We start from the raw sequence: 25,013 nt of genomic DNA, 5'->3' as shown, positions 1-25,013 counted from the left end.
AACTACACTTCCCAGTGTGCCAGGCGGGGCGGGGCGCGGGCGGGGAGGGCGCAGGCTCCTTCCCAGAAGCAAAAGCGGAAACAAAAGAGTCTCGCCGGCGTCCCCGTCCGCACACTCGCGCACACCCGCGCTCGGGCGCACACGGAGCAGGCACCAGCGCCCGGAGCGAGCCAGCGAGCGGCGAGCCGGGGACCCACCGGGCTGAGCGAGCCGAGCAGCCAGCGAAGCAAGCCCGCCAGGACCCCAAGTCCCCGAACCCCTCAGCCGCCCCCCGCCGGCCGGTGTCCCCCGCCGCCCTCCCTGACCCATGGCGCTGAAGCGGATTCAGAAAGTGAGTGCCGGGGCCAGGCCTGGGGAGGCGGGGCGGGTGTCGGCCCCCTGCCGCGCCGAACCGGGCGGTGGTCCCTGGAGACGCGGCGGGAGGGCAGAGGATGCGCGGGTGGGCCGGGGCGGGGTCGGGGGGCGGGGGCGACGGCCTGGCCAGCGGGCACCGGACAGGTGAGGTGGGAGCGGGCATCCATCCCGGGTGGGCAGAGGTGCTTGGAGACCGGGGCGCCGCTGCACTCTCGCGCCGGAGCTACGCCCCGAGTCCCCGGGTGGAGACCCTCCTCCGTCTCCAGACCTGCTCGAAATCTCTACTACATGGTCACGGCTGGATTTTTGCCTTCACACCGAGCTAGTTTTTGGCCCTGTCATGCCGTGTTTTCTCCACACATTTCTGAATCCCGTCCTCTTTTATAGTCTTGCTTCGCGGTGTTCCCGAGGAGGGAAAGCAAGGTGTGGTGGGCCTGCAGCCTTTTTCTCCTCCGAGCTGTTGGGTTTGTTCTTTCTCTCTGTCGTTGGAGCTGGCTTAGTTGGGGCCGAGAAGCCTCCTGCCCCTTCTATTTTGGTGCCTCTGCTGCTGCTGCCACTTCAGGTCACATAGCTGTAGTGAAAACATAGTTGCTTGATACACAAGATGACCTCCTGGCTGTGATTCATGGTGAGTCAAGCCAGGCAGGCCCCCCCACCCCCCATGATAAACTTATATGTAAAGTTTGAGACACAACAGAAACTGCCATAAATAAAATTGTTTGATGCTTTGACACATGGGTTTAGAACGAGGAAGAAAGGTATATATTCATTCTCCAAATACATATCCCAACTCTGTAAGGAATTGTCTTCTGGCATATTTATAGATAGCTACTCTTGCACATGTGAACATCTTACAATACTGGGGTTGGGGGCTTCCACTTCACTTTGATTCCTTGATGGGTTTTTGGTCAGTCTACTGACACAGGTTTTAGGTTTGTAGTTCTAGTTCATGTTGGAAACATGGAATTTGTTTTTTAAATGGAAAATGCGTTTAGCAAGTTAAGCCAACAACGGACAGCATGTTTTCTAAATAAATGGATTCACACCAAAATTTTTTTATCAACTTTTTCCACTAGTGAATGGATACAGCAGAGACATGTATACATTGTATCTCAGTCACCTCTGTGGCATCTTCTGGTACAGAGGACAGCAGCTTTCTCACACAGCCCAGGTTTTGGTTTTGGTTTCATATACTAAAACTGTGGATCACGGTTCTTTTTTGTGCCTCCTGAGGAAGGGACCCCTTAGTATGAAATATGTAACAATCAGTATTTGTTGAGTTATGTTTTCTGACTTTAAGATAATACTATTATACATTTTTTTAAAAAAATAATCCTAATTTTGAAGCCCTAGTCAGCATCTTTGCCATGCTTTGTATACTTACTAATTGTGATATGATATTGTCTCACATTTGAGTTAATTACACACATTTTTCCATAAAGTTATAAAATTCTATTTCATTTCCTAGTTGTGAGTCTTTGCACTTACAGTGACTTTTAAATAGTGGATAATTTGTCCTCAGAAAGAAACTTTCCAAAGAAAATGGGCACTACCTGTAAATACCATATTGGGCAGTTGTTAATCACCATGCTGAACCAGTGTATTTGGTTCATATTTATATCTGAAGCCCTTTTTGACATCATCAAGATAAAAATACTAATTTGACTCTTGCATGTTTCAAGAAATGAACGTACATGTTAACTCTTGGCCTTTCTTTTTAAGTTTATTAAAGTAACTCTGATAGATATAAGTCATTCGGTTATGATTTTGCTCAACCTAAAGTGGCAGACTTTAGAACTGTGCAGAACCTCAGAAAATTGCAGGATTGAGTGGAGGGCAGGGCAGGGGACAGCTTGTGGTGTGTCAGAATCACTTGTGGAGTATTTTCAGACTGTCCCCACAGCTATAAATGCAAAAATGTGGAATCCTCAGTTGGACTGGAGTAGAAACACTGGTGAGAAACACTGACTGCACTCACATGAAAAGATTATAAAGATGGTTGAAGTAAAATCATATGTATGTGCAGAGCATGTGAATATCAGCTTTAAATATATTTTTATAGTAGAATTTACTAAATGATTTAATACTCTAGACATCCACTGACAGTTTTGTATGTCAGCTCATAAATTTACGCACCAATTCTCTATTTTTAGATACAGTGAATGATGTTATCACAGTCACCTAAATCACTAAAGGAGAAAAAGTTTGAACAAAGTCTGAGGAAAGATACCTAAAACGGTTGGAAAAAAGAGGGCAGGTTTTCGTCTGGACATCTGTTATTTCCCAGAATTTCTAAGTGTTCTATCAATCTGTTTTCAATTCTTTATAAACTTGTTTTGGAAATCATTTTTTAAATTACAGGTGTTACAATATAAATGTTTTAAAAACAGTCATTAATCATTTTTCTGTATTTCCTTCCGGATACTTTTATTTGACAAAGAAATTATATTTATGATCATGCTGACATGATGTGATAGGATAAAATTGTTTACTCTTTGATCTATTTTTTGAAAAGTAAGAGTTTTTGTTATTTATAATCAATTTAATATAAAAATATATAAATGAACTTGATAAATATTTTGAAGTGCTGATTTTTTTTATTTTTACAATTTGACATTGAATTCTTTTTCTTTGAAAGGGCAAAAAATGTTTACTAAAATAACAACATATCAAAGATGTCCATCATACTTTTGACAGCTCTGAACCAGGCACAAGTACAAAACAGTATTGGCTCTACCTGCTTTAGGAAAACACACATTTGCTTTGCCATCCCAAAGCAGAAGGGGAAACTAAAAGTCATTGGTGTGTATTCTCTGTCCCTGTCACCTCATGTGCCCAGAAGCTCTGGGCACCAGGCACACTCCAAGGTGGGGAGGCATTTAATTCTTTACATCAATCTAGAAAACATTAGGATGCTTTAAAAAAGGTAGCAAAACCCAGCCTTCTGACTCTTTAACTTACTAGCTTGTGTCCTGATCCATACAATGATGCTCCTGATAAATACAACCACTGTGTAAAATATATAATGATTTCTATGTGCTAAACTCTGTTCTGAGTGCTTGACATATATTAATTGATTTTAAATTCAGTAGGCATGAAGTAGAAATGACTATAATGTAAATTTTGTAGATGATGAGGCACTTAACTAGTAAGGGGCAGTGCTAGGATTTTAATCCAAGCAGTTGGCTCCAGCTTCCATACCCTTAACCACTTAACTGCATTGCTTCTTTTACCCAGATGGACTCATGTCTTGTATCTGTTGAACTTAAATTGAAGGACATAAGAAAGTCACATGAGTTTATGGCTGTAAATGCTTTGCAAAATGGAATGTTCTATACAAATGTAAAGTAGTAGTATAATTAAGATCTTGGCGTATTTAATCATTTTCACTGATGCATCACTCTGTTGATTATGCATTGTAAGTCTCTGCTTTGAAGTAATGTACACTAGATCATTTAACATGGTAAATGAATAGTATAACTTTGTTCACCCTTGTTGCATTCCTTAAAAGTTTTATCCTCAAAAACAGATTTGAAAGAATTGGTTGTAGTTCACAAATGTTCTGTCAAAAGTATTATTTCATTGTAGAGTTTACATTTGAGAAAATGTTCTTGAATTGATAGAGCATTTTAGTTCCTATAGTGGCTTTGAATAGTAGTCAGTAGCTCAGACTCATATGTTAGGAAGATTTTCAGATTATGAGATTAAAATCTAAGACTCCTGTTTTTTTCAGTAAAGGATACTACTTTTTTTTTTTTTAAAAAAAAGGAGGAATACAGTACTTATACTTGGTAGATAAATGATTTGTTTTGAGAGGAAAGGAAGAAAGTGTTCTTTTTCTAAACAATTACCCTGTGAGATTTTCCACTTTTAGATCTTTGTAATTAAACTCAGTCTTCCTTTTGCCCTCATATCATGTATTTTTCTTTCTTTGCCACAGCAGAGGTGTAAAAAGACAAGATAACCTATAACAGTAAAAAGTTTTGAGGTTTTTTTCTCTGTAGAAGTAAATAGCATAAATTTAAATAAGGGTATTTATGGTTATTTTAGGAAGCCAGGCACATATAAAAACCAAACCTGGCAGGATGTGGGATTGCCTCCAGTAAAGCAGAATAACATCCTTATTTGCTTGAGTTTCTGAAATACACAGAGAAAAGATGTTTTTAATGAGTGCTACTAATCAAAATGATAAGCCAAATACCTGCCATCAAACTGACTTAATGATTATCCACAACGTAGTAGCTGACCTCTCCTTTTATTTTAGCAATGGATGAGCAGATAGCATATTTAATTAAAATTTGGTATTGAGGGCCTCCCTGGTGGCCTAGGAGTTGAATCTCAGTGCCATCACCATTGTGACCTGAGTTCTGTGCGGGCCAGGGAGCTAACCTACATGTGGTGCAGCAGACGTTTCCTGTTTCACCAAGTGCTCCCTTTAGCAGTGTATTTCAGTAAGTCCACCTGTTCTGTTCCTTACTGTCTCTGGTGAATCCTCTAACCACCTGCACCTTGGACGATACCCCAGTTCTTCTACATAAAACTAAATAAAATCTTTAAAAAACAAAGTTGGTATTGAAATAGCCATCTTTTGTCTTACCCCTGTGAAATGCTGTGATAACTCTTATTAATATGTCTAATATATACCATATTTGTAGGGTTTTTGTGATGGTGGGGTTTGTAGCATCCTCAGGCTGATTCAAAACATATGGCTGAAGGCAGGACAGATTCTATTTCTAGATGACCTCTGAGAAGCTGAGGTTTTGTTTTTTTTTTTTCTTTTAATTTGGTTCTGGGATGACTCTATGAAGGTTTGGTTATGTTCATTGGACAGTAATAAGAGGCTGCTGCATTCCAGGAGTTGTCCTTAGCATGGAGAAGTATTCTTAAGCACACTGTCTAGCGCTAAGTGCTGCCTATTCCATCACCACTGTGCGCTGAACTTCCTGTCTTGCCTATTGCTGTTTGTTTCCTTCATTGCTCTCTGTTCATATTATGCAGCTTGTAAGGCTCTTCTTCAGTGAAACCATATTGTTTAATAGATTTCTCTCTCCTTTCAGACTTAAGAATGCCTCTCCAACAGGGGTAGGGTAGGGGGTGGTTTTTTCACCCTAATTTTCCTTAGTAATAAAAATAATCAGTTCTCACAAATTATTTCTAATTTATTTTAGAAAAATAAATTGTTCTCCAGGTATCTACATTGGTTTTGTGAGCACATTTTGGATTGCTCTAGACACAACCAAACAGACCTGATGTCCAGGGCTCATTGCTTTCTAAAGTAGCAAGACTCTGGCTTGTGTTTTTGTGTCTGCCAAATTTTAATGTGTTGTATTTTCGTTTAGTTAGACATATTTTATAATTTCCTTTTCAGCCCTTGAGTTATTTAGAAGTATATTATTTTCCAAATGTTTTGAGATTTTACAGATAACTTCTTGTTAGTTATTTCTAATTTAATTTAATTGTGATTAGAGAACATGCTTCATTATCATTATTAATTTGACTCCTTTTACATTTTTGAGACCAGTTTTATGGCCTAGAATATGATCTCTATTTTTTACTTACAAAATAATAAGCCTCTCTGCTGTTCAACATAGTTTTTGAATAATAATATTTTATAATTGATGTCTGTTAAGTTATCTCAAAGGAATGAATATCATACTAAGGTTTACGTTTTCCCAGTGTCTTCTTATACTTTTATGAGCCCCTAGAATAGGAATGAGCTTCCCGAACAGAAGTGACAAAATCATTTTAATAAATCATATATAGCTTTAAAAAATTGAATAAAAAATATTGGTGCTTTGGGTATTGTTGGGGGGTTGTTTCATTAAATTTTTGTTTTAGTTACATATATATGTAATAGTTTGTGATATAAATTTTTATATTAATTTTTAAAAATTTTTTACATCATTGTACATTTTTAAACAATATTTGCTTCCCCCCACCCCCTCAGGTATAGTCCCCATAGAGTTTCCTTCACCAATGCACCCATGCACCATCACCTCAGTCCCCTGTGCTCCTTCCTCCCTTCCTCTCATGCCTCTTCCTCCTCGTCCCCTGCAGTATGCCTCTGATTTATAATTGTCCATTTTTGCTTTGTTGTTTTGTACTGTTACTATTTTTTTACACTGATGTCTTATTTGGTTCCCCTATATTCCTGCTATAAGTGAAACCATCTGATATTTTTCTTTTTTCCTTCTGGCTTATTTCACTGAGCATAATTACTTCTAGCTCCTTCCATGTTGCTGCAAATGGTATGAGTTTATCTTTTTTGATTGCTGAATAATATTCCATTGTGTAAAAATGCCACATCTTCTTGATCCAGTCATCTATTTTTGGGCATTTGGGTTGTTTCCAGATTTTACCTATTGTAAATAGTGCTGCAATAAACATAGGGGTACAGGTGTTCTTTTGAATCAATATTTTTGTATCCTTGGGTTAGATCCCTAGGAGTGGAATTGCCAGGTCATATGGTAGCTCCATTTTTAGTAGACTGAGGAACCTCCAGACAGCTTTCCATAGTGGTTGGACCAGTTTGCACTCTCACCAGCAATGTAGGAGAGTTCCTTTTTCATCACATCCTTGCCAACATTTATTTTTGCTTGTTTTTTTTAATATGTGCCATATAAATGTTTTTCTTACTGTAAGTTGCTATAATAAAAATTTGGAAATTGTTTCATAACATAAAATCCATAGGTAAAAATCAATATTGTCAAAAATATATGCCATTTTCATGCATATGTGTGTGTGTATATATGTACACAAAAATTATTTTAACATAGACACACAAACATACAGATGGATAGATAGACACGGAAGTATAATGTAAAATGTTCTGGTCTTGGAAGCTTTTCTATCTGATACAAACTGACAATGCTCTGTTTTCTGCTACAAGTAACAGCCTTTTATAGTCACCTATGTATACAAGCACCATTACTGGGTGATACTAGAGATTAATTTATTGTGCAGATGTCTGCTATGTGCCAGTTCTTAGGTATAAGAAGTAATACTTAATAACAAATATTTGGTAAGTATTGGTAGGTATTTTTCCCTGAAGCACCATCTTTCTTGGCTACTATGAAGTAGTTACTTTTGATATTGAAGCATTCAAAATTATGAATTAGTGTTTGTGTCTAACCTTTTACAAGATATGTCTCCTGGGAAAAGATGAATTCATTTTCATTCCTTCACTCATCACACTTTTGTTTCTCTTGAGCATGCTGAAAGTTGTAAATAGTTTAATTCAGTGCTGGAGCATTGTTGGCTCCAGTGTTGATTGAGAATAATATGCTTTCGTTATTACAGTCTTGAAGTGAGTATTGTTTTGGGGTAGGAAGAGAGCTGGAGGGAAGTCAAGTGGTCCGAGCCTTTGTCCTAGCTTTGCTAGCTTTGCCTTTGTGACTTTGGCTAAGAAATGCATAGACTTTATTTTCTTTATCAAGGAATTTAATGGGTTGGACTAGGTAATTTCTATGATCTTTTCTGATTTATAATTTTAAGCAGACCTATAGAATGTTACTTGTTCAGCAAATAGCAAAAATGGTCACAAAAATAGCAAGTAGTGGCACTATCTTCTCTTTGAAAGGTGAGTTAAAATTCTGTTAATATTCAGATGTCAGAATTAAAATATTGGCATCTTAATGTATAAGGTTAATGAGTATATAAAGATATATTATTCTTTGATTAAAGAGTGATTATTTGGGACTCAAATAAGATATATTTCTGTTACTCTACTGCATAACATACTTTTCTGATACCATTAAATTCCATATCAGAGGTGTCTTTTGTATTTTAAAGATTTAGACCATACCTTCACAACTTCCTTCCATGTAGTAGTTGTTTTTTTTTTTTTTTTAAGATTTAATTTATTTTTGTGTAGAACTGGGGTGCCGGTTAGAGGTGCAGGGTGTGAGAGGATTCACCAGAGACCCAGTGGGGAGGAGAATTGGCGGATCCACTGAAATACACTGCTAAGGGGAACAGAAGGCAAGGCAGGAGAGGTCTGCTGTGCCATGTGGGTAGCTTCCTGGCTGGGGATCCAACTCAGGCCATGGCGGTGGGTGACAGCACTGAGAGTTAACCCCTAGGCCACCAGGGGACCCCTGTAGTTGTAGTTTTTTTATTCAAGTAAATGTATTCACGAGCACCTTCTGTACATAAGACATATACAAAGTAAGGTAACAAGATGGGTAGACAAGTAAGACATAAGAAGTGTTATCAAAGACATTTAAAACGAGTAAGACTAAGAAAGACCATGTAACAACTAGGTAGGTTTAGAGAAGTACCTTAAGTAATATTCAACATATTTGAGCAGGAAGGGAGCCAAAGGTAGGAGAGGCTAAATTTATTTAGGGAATATCAGGAAAATTATGGAGAAAATGGAATTAGATACAGGTTTGGAAGGATGGGTAGTATTTTTAAAGACTTACGGAAGTCAGCCTCCTAGATTAAGCGTCAGAAATGATAATACTAGAGGCTGTGTGACTTATTTTGGAAGCAGTGGGTGATCTCGCTTTGGGGACCCACTCAGAGAATAGTAGAATATAAAAGTTCATGCTGTGGAGGGCCTTGAAGATCCACACTGAGAAAAAATGTACTTAATGCAGAAATTTGGGGAAGCCACTAAAGGTTTTTGAGTAAGGACATACCATTCTTAATCATAGTGATAGATATGCACTATTTTGCCTCATAGAACACATGATTGTTTACCATTTGTAATTACACATTTGATAAATGTTATGGAAAGGGAAGCTTAGAGGACTCTGGGGACATATCAATTGTCTTTTGAACAGTTAAGGAAAACATCTGTAAGGAAATGATATTTAAGGTGAGACTTGAAGGTGAAAGTAAAGTAAGTAAAGTGAATGAATGAATGAGTGGTGGGACAGATCTGGGCGGAAGGTTTTTCTCTAAAAGGAAATGGTGTTTGAAAACTAGAGGCAAGATAGCATTTTGGGGAATGGAACTGATGCAGACAGCATTGGGGGCAAGTAGTTGCAAATAGAAGGATAGGGAGGAGTCTGATCCTTCAAAGTTTATAAGTCACTGTAAGGATTTAAAACTATATTAAGGCTAATGAAAAACATTAAAAGGGTTTGACATGGATTTTTAAGATTTTGACTGCAGTGTGTTAGTAGAGAACTAGGATAATGTCAGTTAAGATTGTGTTGTTCAAATGTGAGATTTGAGCTAGGGCGGTAGCAGAGAACATTTGAAAGGGCTATGGAAGGAAAATTACAGATTATCTGTAGCAAATGGCCTCTCTGAGTTGGCCATACCCACCTTTGCCTACCCTTGCTTAGTCCTTCAAGTCAAGTCTCAAAGATTCAGTGGTATAGGCAGTCTCTCCAGACTCCTTCTGCCACCCAATCTGTTCTAGATACTTTAATGATGTCTCCCTACTTCAAGTTTTTGGCTTCCTACCCTGAAAAATCTCTTTTCTGGCTTATCTCTCAGACTCTTCTGCCCTTGGAACCTCTACTTTCCTATATGATTGGGAACTGCTGCTGGAACTATTTCAGTGGCAGGGATCTGGACTGAAGGAGAATCTGAATAGCTAAACTACTGATTAATGTGAAGGGAGGGAATGGGAGGATTCCAAGACTCTGAGTTTGGGTTATTGGGGTGAATGTGTATTTTTACCATAAGTCTTCATAAAATAGATTCGAATAGTTTTTACTAGGATACCTTAAATTTTTAAAAAAGATATCTATCTGTGTTATATATATGTATAATTGATATAACATATAAAGGGAGACAATCAAGAGCCTTCTATTTAAAAGGAAGCCACTTTTAAAAATTAAGGACAGGATAGCATTTTTGGACATTGAAAGTCATGATGGCTGGTTTAGAGAGCACGGGGGGAAATTGGTTGTAGATCTGAGACACTGAGTAAATAATGTCCCTGATCTTTACTTGAAATGTTTATTATAATTGCCCGCTTCGTAGTTCAGATTCAACAAATAATACTGTGATGCAGCAAAGTCAGTCGCATCATTGCTTTCCTCCTCTTTTTGTGTGGAATTTGATGGTGGCAATAGCAGCCTTTGCCGGAGGTATTTGACCCCAAAAAAACAGAGAAGCAGCCAAGACCATTTTGTTGAAGTGAGTTCGGTTCTCATAACTTTAATTAATTGTATGTTATTAGCATTTTGAAGTCTTCCGGGAAGAATCTATGTGGTTTAAAATATATGTTCATTAACTCAAGGATTAAAAAGGTCCTGTACTTGGAGGCATTTCAAACATTGTATGACATCTCTCTGTTGAAATAGCTCTAATCAACTGAATAAGGAGATCAGAGTGTGAACTGTAAGTCCATGAAATGTTTATTCACAGACACACCAAACATAGCCCATATATGCTTTAGAGACAACATAAAAAATGTAATCCAGTAAGAATTGTTGTCTTGTTTTAGGAATTTTAGGTAAAGACAGTTGTTGTCACATTAATTGATTGTTGAGCCAGCTTTTTTGAAATAATGTTTTATATATTTTGGATTCAGTAACTGAAATTTGGGGCTGTAAATCAGTCGCTACGTATGGGCTGTTTAATGTCCTTTCCACACACCCAGTGGGGTATATATATTATATCTATTATGGAGATTTAGATCTTCTGAATGTTGAAGCTAGAGAACAACAAAGCATTTTCAGTCTGGTCAGCATAATTTTTTAGAGAATATTTATTGCATAGTGTCATATTAAGTCAGATGGTAAATAAGGCAGCTCTGACTAGTTAGCTTTCATTCTCTACTGTTCAGATTGGACTGTTACCCTTCTGGGAGCTGAGAGATTAATGCAGGCGGCTTCTCTTACATTCACTTCTTTGTTTCCTTTTATTTGTTTACTTTCTTTGAATTAGGGGCCTAGTCTACTTTTAGATTTTAAGTCCCCTAGAGGCAGGGATTGTGTCTAGGTTGGTTTTATGGAGAACACTCAGCATATTGTGGGGGTGTTATAAACAAGCCATCTGTGCCAATTTAAAATTCAGTTTCAGTACTTTCAGTACTTTTCTTTGTGTCTAGTTGGTTATAGAAAATTGAATTAGAATAGAGGTGCTTAGATATAAGGCTGTATAGATCCATTAAGTACACATTTTTTTTGTGTTTAAAAGTGTAGAGTACTTTTATAGTTCCTGTCACAGTATAGGGACAATGTCTTATAATCTGCCTTTTATTAATACATCTTGCATTTTTATTTTGAAATATAGGTACCCTAATTAGTTGTTTTTTTTGTTTCTTGTTTTGTTTTTTGAGTGTTAATTTCTTTGGAATCAAACTGCTTCATTGATAAAGACTACTTTGTTGGGTGGCGGGGTACAAGTTTGATATGTATTGCTTCATCTACATTTAGGTGTAAAGTTAGTTTGTTTTAAACTTACTTTGTCTCAAAGGAGAAGAAAGAAATGCAGTCAACTTTGTATTTCAATTTTAGATTTGTCACTGCAATGAAAATTGAAGTGCACAATTTTAATTCTTATCAAAAAGAGTTCTTTTCATTTATGAATTTACAGCTAATCTCATTATTTGATAACCCTCTTTTACATTATATGATTTCTACACATTTCTGTTATGTACATATCTGGCAGAATTGCTGGCCATTGAGTATCCTTAAGTTCCCTTTTAGTGGTTACTATCAAACTTTTCTTTTTCCATCAGCAGTATGTGAGAATTCAGTTGCTTCACATCTTTGCTAACACTTGTGTTTTCTTCTGGCTTTTTTCATTTTAATCATTCTGTTGGATGTGTAGTGACATAGCTTTTTAATTTTAATGTACATTTCCTTGATGACTATTGAAGCTGAGCCCCTTCTCATAATATACATTGGTTATTTTGATAGCCTCTTTTATAACATGCATGTTCAAATCTGCCTTTTAAAATTGCACTGGAGAAATATATTTTCCATATTCTGTTTATGAGACTGACACACTGACTGCTGCACTGAGGAGGAAGACTTTTTGCATATTCTGAATGTGAGGTTTCTGTTAGATATATGGATTGCAGATATCTTCTGTGTGGTGGCTTTCCTTCTCACATTTTTACTGTGTCTTTTATAAACAGATAAGCTTCACTTTAATCAAGTCCAAATTTTCTCTTTATTCAGTTTGTGTCCTATTTGAGAAATCTCTGCCTCCACCAAGGTCATGGACTTTTTATCTGTTCTCTGCATTATTATTTTGTCTTTCTTATTTAAACCTATGATCTGTATAGATTGGATTTTTGGGTATGGTTTGAGGTGGGGGAAGTCAAGTTTCTTTTTTCTCCCACACTGAAAACTATTTTCCTTTTCCTACTATGATACTGTCTTTTTAGTTTTTGAATTCCAGTTTTACCATTGTTTTCTTTCCATTTTCAACATATTGATAAAATAACTGAAGTTAAAATAAGTGCTCCTGATCCCATGCATATGACCAACACCATCACTTTTGCTTCCATATCGGTAATGATATTTGTTTATCAAAAACAGTGGAAACAGTCTAAGTTGGGCGTCAGGGATGTTGTCTATTTCTTTTATGTACAACATTTTGTAATGAAGCTTTGTCAAGTCCCCAGGAGTACCACTCACATTGAGGTCTGTGTGAATGGCAATCCCTGGAGATGGTGTAGATGCCATACCTGGAGTGTGGCAGCCCTGAAAGCTACTTTTAGTGACCAGCAAATTAAAAAAGATCATTAACTTCTTCTGTGTTCCTGCAATCTACCTTTTAACAAATAGGGTTATTTATATTTAGGTATTGTGGGCCACACTGTAGGGGTGGAGTATGATGTAAATTCGGGGATATTCCATGTGACTTCTCAGAATTTACCAGATTTTGTAACTTTACTTTCTAATGTTCAGATTTCAGTGTTTATTTTTGACTTAGAGGGCAATTTGTTTCAGTTAAAATATTTGTACCACTTCCTTACTGGATCACAATTCTGCCCTAGGACAAACTTAGTTCTCCTTAAAGTGTTGAAAGGTTAGCAAACACATTCAGAACAGGATACTTCAGAGTTATACATGTATTTTCTTGGAGATACAACTACTTTTTAAGCTTCTGAGAATCCAGAGAACCTCTTTCCTGTACACACATCTTTTAAAGTGTTTTTTCCCCCACAACTGACTTTATCGAATTTCATGCTACAGTTTGATTATTAACAAATGTATCTGGAAGACTTGTAAGAAGTTTTGTAAAGTTCATAATCTGATACTATTAAGGAAAATCTTTAAAAAATTGGAGGGTAGAGTTGGGATGAGTATAAAATCAGAATTATGGTTCTGTTAGGAAGGATGTGGAAGTGCTTAGTAAACTTCTGCTATAATTAGTCCAGCTGGTTAAATTGAGCATGCAAAAAATTAAAAAAAAAAAGTACCTCTGTCAATGCCACAAACTGTAGCTTGGTTTATGCCAACTCTGTCACCAAGGATTACCAGTGGTTGAAATATAGCTCACTTTGAGACTGGGTCGGCTCAACACAAACCCTTAACTCTACTCTCGGAAAAAAAACAACCAAAAGTATGTCCTGAAAGTAGGTCAGCAGCATCCTAAATAAACAATATGAATGGAATATTTAGTGTTTTGAGGTCTTCTCAACCAAAAAACAAAACCAAAAATTTCCTGCAGGAATTTTGTATGGCTTTGGACACTGTGTTAGAATACCATACCTTTTGTATATCAAACATAGTTGTGGCAGTGGCATTAGTATTTAATAACTAATGATTAATACTTTTTGAGATTGATTTTTAGGTGTTACTATATGTCATTAAAGGACCACTCCAGTATTTATAACTGTTCTCTCGACACATGTCATTATGATATTCCTTTTATTGTATGAGTTCTGCATACCTATATAAAGGAGTAATTGATTCTAATTTGATTGCCAAAGCTAATCATTTGTATTTCTAAAAGATTGAAATTTGAGATATCTGTTTTGCTGATCACTTAATTTACTCCTTAAATTTTATTTTTTAACTCAAACAATATCAAACAACTATGTGAACAGCAATGTGCTAAGTATTGTGGAGAATTCCATGAATAAAATGCATAAAAGTCCTGATTTTGAGAAAAAGTCTCATGAAAGAGGAAAAGGAGAGAGGAAAGTATTAATCATTTATTGCACATGCTAGGTATTAAGCTAGGAACTTACATGTTTTGATTTAATTCTCGTTATAGTTCTTGAAGGTTATCAGTGATAGCCCCAAATGGAGCACTTGAAACTCAAAGAGATATGTTTCCCAAGATCATACAACTAGTAATGGTCATGAGCAAGATCAGATTTGATCCAGGTTTGAATCTAAAACTGCTTTGAAACTAATCTTTGAGAAGATGGCTACTGTTATAAGGAGTAAAATATAGGCAAGGGGAGATAGAAGGAAAGTTACTTTTGGACAAAGAAAATAATGAAGGCCAGAAAGTTTAGCTTTGCACATGGAACATCAGGCTGTACCAGCAATTTTTAAACTTTTTGGTTTCAGGACAATGAAGGCTCCATTGAGCTTTTGTTTGTAAATATTAATATTTACGTGGGAAATTAAAACATATAAAATTTGTAGCAAATAATTTAAAAACAATAAACCCATCACATAATAACTTAACACTTTTTATTGACAAAATTTGTCTATTTTCCAAAATAAAAGTGTGCCGTTTTTATGCATGTTCTGGTTTTATTATAGTCAGGCATATAGATGACAGCTGAATTCTCACATCTGTTTAGCATCCAGTTTGTTACAATATCATGTGTTATTAAGCCTCTGGAAAGCCCAGTGTATATATAGTGAAATATTGAGAGTGAAAAGACATTACTATTTTTTTTAAAGATTTATTTATTTATACAAGAACTGGGATACAGGCCAGAGGTGTGTGTGTGTGGGGTGAGAGGATTCACCAGAGACAGGGTGGAGAACAGAACAGGCAGATTGACCGAAGTACACTGCTGAGGGGAACAGCAGGCGAGTCAGGAGAGGGCTGCTGTGCCATGTGGGTTGCTCCTTGGCCGGCAGGGGGATCAAACTCTGTGCTGCAGAGGCTGCGGATAGCTTCATTGTAGTTTCCCTCTTTCCTCTTATCCATTCAATTCATAGACCAGTCAGGGTCTTCTTTTAAATCAGAGTGTGCCATTGCTTACCGCCCTCCCCCAACAAACTTGGTATAAAACACCAATTCTTTAATATTAATATCCTGTATATTATTCTCGGCATTCTGCCTGCCCTTTGCTTACTTGTTCAACCTCATTCTATCCCCCAGTGTCACCCATTTCTCCCCAAACTCCTGTTCATTCTTTCCAATTTCAGCTTCAATGTCACTTCCTCAGAGATAGTCTGTGGTCATGCAAACTAAATTAGTTTCTCAGTCCTAATATGTAGTTGTTTATATTGAATTTATACCTTCCATATTTGGAGGTGATGAGTTCCTTTCCCACTGAAGGTAAGGAAGTTAAGTAACTTCCCCAGAATCTTAGAGCTTCTTATAATAGAGCTAGAATTCCAACCCAGGAATGGCCAACTCTAAAGCTGTGCCTTTTCATGATCGCTTGCTTCCTTGAAAGCAGAAAATAGCATATGAATCAATGTGCCTGGCTTCAAACTATGGCCTGACTGTTCTCCTTTCTTTCCAGTTAACATTCAGGTTTTTCCTTAAATATCCATCTCTTTATGAGCCTAACTCTCCTATGTTACATACTTAGCACTTGTATTAACTTGCATACATAGATAATTCATTTAATATTTTAGTCTATTTAATTTTTTAAGTTTTTTAAAGCTGTCTCAAGGGAATTGAATACCTTACTTGTACCATATTCTTCATACCAGTCATTGACAATACATTTTATGCTTTCATATCTTTAATAGAATTGTCTAAAATGGTTTTAAAGTAAAATTAATAGCTTATGTAATTTGGGATTATTAGGCATGTTTCACCGGAAAAAGAATTAATTAAGTATTTTCCCTTTGCTTTAGGAATTAAGTGACCTACAACGTGACCCACCTGCTCATTGTTCAGCTGGACCCGTAGGAGATGATTGTAAGCTTTGCTCTATTGCTAGGACTTTGCTACCATTAACACAGGTTTGAACATTTGTTAATGACTCCAAAACTCCTTTGTTTGTTTCAGTGTTCCACTGGCAAGCAACTATTATGGGGCCTGTAAGTATGTTTCATATATATGAAATTAATTCCCTCAGCCAAACTTCATTCTTGCCATTTCACCTTTGATCAGATGTTTGTGGCTCAGGTTGAATTTTCTTGTACTCTGAAAGACTCAGGAAGCAAAAATATTATTAAAGGATTTGTTATGATTTCCTAGAGCACTAGTGGTGACAAGTACTTGCTAGGATCCTGTGATGTTTTACTTTGCTTCCTTGATCATTACACATATTAATGGATCACCATAATTTGCAACTAAGCTGCTTGCTTTATTTTAAACACAAAAGATCAGTTGCTCAAAACTAAGCTTAATTATTCTCATATTAATAGTTTTAGTAGGTTAAAAATAAATCTAACCAACCCAATAATGAAATTCCTACAAGTAACAAGCACCAATTTGCAGTAAGTTTTATTACTTTCCTGCTTGTACAGTGAAACTGATAAAATATTGCTATGGGTATGTCTTTGTGACTCTGTGAATTTGCCACTCAGTTTTGTTGCATTGTCCTGAACTCAGAATTACCTGCTATTTTATGCTGACTTCTGTTAACACTTAATACCTTTGTTAAGGTGATGTCTTTCTGAACTGAGAGGCAGTTATGACTTGAAACTTCTTTTCTGTCAACAATCAAAAATCTGGGCCTCTCCTGTGGCGCATTGGGTTGTGCACAGTGCTGTGAAGCTGTCCACAGCCTCTGCAGTGCGGGTTCAATTCCCAGCTGGCCAGGGAGATTCCCACATGGTGCGGCAAAACTCTCCTGTCTCGCCCACTGCTCCTCTCAACAGTGTATTTCAGTTCTTCTGCTCCCTGCTTTGTCTCTGGTGAATTTTCTCACCCTCCCGCGCCTCTGACCTGTACCCCAATGCTTGTATAAATAAATAAATCTTTTAAAAAAATCTAAATGTATACAAATAGGTGCTGACAGGTCAAATCAACTGCTGGGTGAGAGTATTTCAGTAACATGTTCCATGAACATCATCTTACCTTCCTTCCCAGAAAGAGCTTTATTTAGTAAGTCATAGAGTTTCTAATCATACTGTCTTGTGTTTCACTTAACAAAAAAAAAATGAATTTTCAGAATAGGAGTCCTGTGCAAGTATCTAAAATTACTAAATTGTTACAGTAAGGTTATTTAAAGATTAAAATGCAACATATATTTATATAACAACTTTCAATAGAATCTTATTGTTTCTATTTTGCTTAGTAAGAACCATCAAAATACTATCGTTTAAAGGCCACCCTTACCATCTGAATTATATAGCCCTTGAGAAATATTTCTTAGATGAATCACTTGTAACAAATGGTTGCTATTATGTTACTCATAGCCCCTTTATTTTAGTAATGTAAACATGCCATTCTGTAGCATCATTTGACAATCTAAACCCACCATATCTGTCAATTATAATTAACTTATATTTTCAACATTCCTTATAATTTTTGATGAACTAGAATTAAACAATATATATAGTAAGAATAATTATACACTAAAATCCTCTAGTATATATACAGCAACTTGAAGAAATAATGAGAGTATTGCTCTTATTGCTAAAATGTAACAGCATGAAACATTTAATTAAATATAAATAAATTAAATAGAATGTTAGGCATTTTGCTACTTTTTTTCTTTTTTGGTCATTATTTTCCCTTTTCTGGTAACACTGTAAGTTAAACATCTTCTGTTTGCCACAGAGAAAACATGACCAAATTTAAATTTCTCTTACAAGGTTGATTCCTAATTTGATAATTTGGTAAATACTGAATTTAGCCACTTTTGTTTTGGCCTTTTTTTTTTTTTGCATTTGTCACATTTATAAACTGTTGCTAAGTGAAGATTTAAGACCTAATGTGTCACTTAGCCTTTCATTTTCATAACTTGGTATTTTCTGTTCATCTCCATTCTTGCCCTTTAAAGGATCATCAGAACTTAAGGTTTATACATAAGAAGGTAAATACTAGCTCCAGCCCTTTTTCTTTGTACTGATTGCTGCTGCAGAAAATTATTTTTCCTCACAGTCTTGAGTGTATACTGACCTTTAAAAATCTGTACTCATAAACAAATTTGTTTGTGCAAGTCACACCGCTGTGTGTCTTGGTTTTTGTCTTGTTTTAAATTCTGTGATGTCAACATGATTGAAAAATCCTCCTTCATACCTGCAAAAAGAAAACTGTGTCCAAGGTAAATAATTTGAAATTATGACAAAATGATGGCATTATTTTCAAACTGATGGGGTGGGATCATTTTAGATTACTAAACTTACATAGAAATCAGACACTGATGCAAATATTTTGTAATTTCAGCCTGATAGTGCGTATCAAGGTGGAGTCTTCTTTCTCACTGTACATTTCCCGACAGACTATCCTTTTAAACCACCAAAGGTATTTATTTTTATGATGGTGTGGCTTTATATTAGGGATTTTACTGCCTACCCAGAAATATTTTCAGGATGTCAGAAGACTGTGGGTAGATTAACATGTCCAAACTGTTTTGTAAAACTGCTGAATCTAAAATTTGCTTTTCTGACTCAAATGTGGTATTATGTCTCTAAAACAAAGGGCCATATATCTGTTATGCTATAAATTAGGTCTCTTTACCTTTCTTTCCCTCACCAAAAGATACATATATTTTGGGAAGTTTCTTACAGTCAAGAATCAGACTTTTCAACTTAGGGGATTATCTCTTAAAGTTGACTCTTCTTATTTTTTTTAAGTACTCAACAAACATTAGTTGAAAACCTACTATGTTCCATTGTTCCATTGGGGAATACAAAATAAATACAATACACATCCTTTGTTTAGTGTGGTAAGAGATATAAAAATACATTCTTATTAAATTTAGATGGGTTCTAAAGGTAACAAATGGGGATGTTAAAGAGGGAGACAATCAATAACAATTCTGTCACTTAGAAAGTAATTATTTTAGATTTTATGAAATGATGTAACAATAACTCTTGTGGAAGATTAAGATTATTGATGGGTTTCTTAGACTAGGTAATAAAGTGAGGCTCCTCAGCTTTCCCCTGGAACAAGGCCAGCACCTTATTTTTAGAACTAAGTATCACTTTCAGGTATCACTGATAATCAAGTTAGGAAAATGACTCCCTTGAGGAATGTTGAAAGCTATAGTTAATCACTTCAGATTCAACTCTCCCAGTCATACAGACTCTTCCAGACTTATTTATTACATTTTCCAAAATACTTCTCAGTTCCTGGGGGGCAAGAGGAGTGGCTTTCACCTTCCCAATAACTAAAGCTGTGTGGGCTCAAAGTAGCTGTTCAGTTTGTGTTGAATATATTTCTCCACTACAGTCATATAAAATTAAGGACATTTTAGAGCAATTTGTTTGTTTTGGCCATAGTTCATAAATTGTCACATTTTTGTTTCGTTTCATGTTTAGATTGCTTTCACAACAAAAATTTACCACCCAAATATAAACAGTAATGGAAGTATTTGTCTTGATATCCTGAGGTCACAATGGTCACCAGCTCTGACTGTATCAAAAGGTAATTTCATTTATCAGTTTTATAACAGTTGATAACAGTGAGACAGGAAAAACACAGTACCTAGGAACCAAAAATTTAAATAACTAATCTACTGTGTTTTCTCATGTTCTGGTTTTACTTTGCTTTCTTACCTCTTATTTTATTACTCTTTGGCTTTTAGCAGTTGGGAGATGATGAAGCAGAAATTGATAGGCAAATGTAAATGATGAAATGAGAGAAATTTTAAACCAGAAATTTTGGGATAAGCCTAATGAGATTTTACCTTTTTTGTTTGGGTTTTGGAGAGAGAGAGAGACAGAGAGAGGGAGAGGGAGAGGGAAGGGGGAAAGGACGAGAGATAGAGGGGGAGAGGTAAAAATAATATGTTAAAACTTGTTCTATTCATTAAATGAAATTATTGACACTGTAAGAAAAGTTTTATGTGATTTTAGGAAAAAAATCTCTGATGAGGCTGATAAAAGAAATGATTTAAAATGAGAGTTATTTTACAATTTAATGCATTAGATGAGTCCAAATTTTACATTATTAATAGCTTCATAATGACTGATATATAATCCATGTGGATTCTCAGTTTTCACAGATATATAGCATTGTTCTTTACTAAATTATCAGGTATGTACATAGGTAATCTGTAGCCATTTTTTGTCCCTTTAGCCAATATTATTTGTTATGCCATTCATCTTAGTTTATGTCTTGTTTCTCTAACAGAAGAGAACTAGATAGTTGGAAAATAATGGATTTAATTGGTAACATCTGTTCCTGAGTAACATGGTAGTTTTTTCTTTTTATAAAATTTAAGAAATTTGTTTTTCATGAATCACTCAGGAAGGGGTCCATGGTCATTAAAAATTTATTTTTTAAGTAAATGGTACATGAATATATAATGCGTTGTTTTAAAATGATAAGACTTATAGGAAGCAGGGTCCACAGTCATAATTATTTCAAGTATTTGCTAAGTAATGGTCCTTTAAGAAGGTTATTTATAAATGGCAATTTTTCTGACCTAGGATGTTCTTGTAGATTCTAGTGTCCTTTTAAAAACCTTTCCCATAATGTAACTGTTATGTGCTAGATAGAGGAAAGATTCTGTATAAAAGGTTATTCAAATTAATATACTCCTTCCTGGAATGGTATCACAGAATGAATGTCATTTGGCAAAGCAGCTAAGTACTTACACATAGAAAAGAAATGGCAGACTGCCAGATGTGGAGCACTTATCTTCTGACACTGGTAGCTTTTTATAAAGAATAATAAGTATTGTTGGCTTCTGGAAACTATCCTTTAAGAATTCAAACAGGTTTAGTTTCTTCATATGTAACCTCTACACTATGTAGAGGTTCCTACATAGTGTTACCATGTAGGATTGCTACGTGCCTGGCACATAGTAAGCATTCAAATGAATGTCAAATATTTTTCCTTTTTTTTTCTTACCTTAAATCATTTGATTTGTGTGTAAAATAGTGAAATCAGCACAAGTGACTTTTAGTAGCAAGAGTGGAAAGATGAGGAGCTTTATTTTTGTTTATTTTATCAATAGCTCAAAGTTTGCTCATTTGTATGTTTTTCACTTTTTTATATTTTATGTGCCTTATTTTGCTTTTCATCATGAGTTTAATCTGAGAACTTTTTGGGAATGTGAGCCTAGGTAATCTACTCTGTTTACTATGCCAGCCTTCTTTTAGACATATGGAAGAGGGCCTCCCCGGTGGCGCAGCGGTTGAGCGCTGGGTTGTGAAGCTACCTGCAGCCTCTGCGGCACCGGTTCCATCCCCGGCTGCTCCCCGGCCACCGGAGGAGGGTCCCGCATGGCGGGCAGACCTCTCCTGCTGCCCGCTGCTCCCCTCAGCAGTGTGCTTCGGTCCTTCTGCCTGCTCTGCTCCCCGCTCTGGCTCTGGTGAATTCTCTCACCCTCCCGCGCTTCTGACTGTACCCAGTGCTTGTATAAATAAATAAATAAATCTTTACGCATATGGAAGATAAGGAAGATGAATACATATGTTTTTCATTAGACTTAGCACCCCCTTTCCCTGTCATTTACGAATCAGTGCTGCTATATAAATTTACTTTTGTATTGTAAGAGTAGGAAAAGATGAGGGAATATAGTAGAAGAAGGTAGAGATGGAAGTTTGTTCCAAAGATTCAGTGAACCCCCTCAGAAGTGGTAGCGTGCAGTAGAAGAAAATGAGAAATAAGTTCTTCTTTCCTCCTTTTTCAAATACTTAGTTGTTTTTATTAAATGTAGCTATTTGCGTTAGTATTTTCATGTAATATGGCAAGAAACAATTGCTTTTTTTGATTTTTCATTTGTGTTTTAAAACATTTAGGTGCTAACTCTTCACGCTGCTTTTTAAAAGCATATAATATAAAAATAGATATGAAATTAAGAACTCAATGAAAAGATCTTATAACTCTTCTTTGTAGACAATCTATTTATGGCAAACCAGAGTAGAGAAGTAGAGGAATAAAATGTCCAAAAGGGTTTGGACTATTAATTCTAATTGATTATTTTGAATTGATTAGAATACAGATTTTCTGCATTAAAGTAGAATAAAAATGGACAACTTCCTCATTAAAATAATATAAAACTATCTAAGAAACATGTAAAGTTAGAATGCTCTTCTAAAATTTTTTTGATTATGTACCATTGGGCATAGGTCTGTTACCTAAAAATACTTTTGTCGAGCTCTCTCAAGGTTAAATATTGTTAAAAGCTACTTTAGAGAGGTTCACATTTTTTAAATAAATAGAAATACAAACAGAATTTAGAAATTTAAAAGTTACGATAATTTTATGGTAATTTTATTGTTTTAAAAGTAATACCAAAGTCAGTCTAAAATATAATTTAATGAGTTCATTTCATTTTGCATCTTCTTTATAAGTTCATTGTCTATATTGAGTAAAATTATTTTCACATTTGTAGTTTGTGTGAAGTAGAACAATCATCTAATATAATATTCTCTTTTAAATCTAGTTTTATTGTCCATATGTTCTCTACTTTGTGATCCTAATCCAGATGATCCCTTAGTACCAGATATTGCACAAATCTATAAATCAGACAAAGAAAAGTAAGTGCCTACTTATATTAATTTCTGTTTTGGTACATTTTTTTGTGTAGTTTGCCAGAACATAAGTATTATTAATATGCTTAAGTAAATTTAATTATGCTTATTATATTGTTTGTTAATCTTTCCAATGGAGAGTTTCTTGTTAAACTCTGTAAAAATCTTTATTGTTTAATAATTTTTTATGTTTAATAGTATGTGTTCTATGTTTGACAATATGTTATGATGATAGGAAGAACTATATGTAATTCTAGGTAGTAAATTTAAAATGAAAGACTTTGATATTGGAAAATATTGAATATTGCATTTATTATATTCTACCAGGAAGAGACAGTAACCTAAAACTCCCCCAAACTGACCTCATTTTGTCATATCTTGCTGATACCATTGATTCATTTGCAACTTGCAGATTATGCCTCAAAGTTGGCTTTTATATGTTTCTCTTAGAATTGGTTTCATTTTTCTGTTTGTAATTTAGGTATTTTTTAATATATTTTATAAGCTCATCAATTAAAAAGTCTGTGGTGTTTTATTTATGCATGAGGTTAAGTCACAATGACCCAATAATTGGTAGGTGTTATTTCAATTAATCATAAGAAAGTCGTATATAGGTCTTTTAAGAGATTCAGTTTGTATATTTTTACTATATATATCCCTTTTGTATGCCTACAGATACAACAGACATGCACGAGAATGGACTCAGAAATATGCAATGTAAAATCAAAAAAAAATTTCATATATACCAGAGTACTGTAAAATCTAGGTTTTTCCCCCTCAGCGTTAGCAGTAAAATGAGCACCATTTACTGTCTCACTGTACCATGAAATCCTTTTGATTTTTACCCATTTTAAATGTATTTCTGAAGCAAGACAAAACAAACTTCCAAAAATACCCTTAAGACTGTGATGAGAGCATTTATCATTTTGTATGCATTGAGAAAGACATTTATTATGGTTTTTAAGATACTTGGACATCTGCATCTTCAGCCTACGAGATCTACAACACATCTGAAAAGCAACCAAATTATTTTTTGCTGAAACTAGATGTTTTTACATGAGAAATACTGTATGTATTGTCTATGATGTTGTCGGTTTTATAAATCTGTATTCAGATTTCATTCTTTGTTAGCTCACTTTATAATTTGTATTTTTTTACTGTATAGACTAAATATATTCTATTTACATGTATGTCAACTCATTACTTTTTTCCTGTGAACAGTATTGAAAAAGCCCAACAGCTGATAACTAAATGAATTAACTGTCCCTTGTCTTAGGGTATTCTGTAACTCAATTACAGATTTCTCAAACCCAAAATGATCTTTACACTGTAATTCTCAGTATATTGATTATGGAGAAACACTTGTTTTGATTTTGTTATACTTGACTTAACTTTATTGCAATGTGAATTAATTGCACTGCTAAGTAGAAAGTTGTGTAACTTTTATTTGTTGCTATTCACATTTGAATTTTTTTCTGTATAGGCAATATTATATTGACACCTTTTACAGACCTTAATGTAGCTTTTTCCATATAAATAAAAAGCTTTTTCTACTATTTGTCTTGATTACTTAAAAAGATAAAAATTACTTTATCTTACAAGTAAGGATCAAAACACTATATAAAATTTTGCATGAAAATTCCAGATTGTGAGAATGAGGTTTGTCGTATTTGGCATTCATCACCATTAATTATATAAGTTTGATTGCTTTGGGTTTGTATCTGTTTATTAAGTTGTCTATCTAAGGGATATGCATTGGTTTCTTGTTGTAGAAGACAATTTAGAATTAGTTGGAGTTTTTCATGGATCACTGCTAAAGTCCTGAAATGAGGATAGGACAATGTTAATGTCATATAGACCTGAAAAATAATTAGGTTAATTCATTAAAATGCACCTCTAGCTGTAACTGTTAATGTATTTCTTAACATTTTAAAATTAAGAATTTCTAAAATAGAATGTTAGTACCATCACAATTTGGCAAAGGACATA

The 25,013-nt window shown here is 35.3% G+C and overlaps 1 protein-coding gene across 1 annotated transcript; it reads left to right on the top strand.

The window, feature by feature from the left end:
- Nucleotides 1–307: 307 nt before the first annotated feature.
- On the top strand, nt 308–23,745 carry UBE2D1 (ubiquitin conjugating enzyme E2 D1; the record flags this gene model as incomplete). Its single annotated transcript, XM_084244683.1, has 7 exons — nt 308–331; nt 16,278–16,341; nt 16,432–16,463; nt 18,763–18,840; nt 19,860–19,965; nt 22,937–23,030; nt 23,700–23,745. The coding sequence occupies 7 exons, from the start codon at nt 308–310 to the stop codon at nt 23,743–23,745; spliced, it is 444 nt and encodes a 147-aa protein (XP_084100809.1).
- Nucleotides 23,746–25,013: the final 1,268 nt, after the last annotated feature.

Source organism: Talpa europaea (genome assembly GCF_964194135.1).
Source record: "Talpa europaea genome assembly, chromosome: 10".
NCBI classification, from domain to species: domain Eukaryota; kingdom Metazoa; phylum Chordata; class Mammalia; order Eulipotyphla; family Talpidae; genus Talpa; species Talpa europaea.
This window is presented reverse-complemented; position numbering and strand designations above follow the sequence as displayed.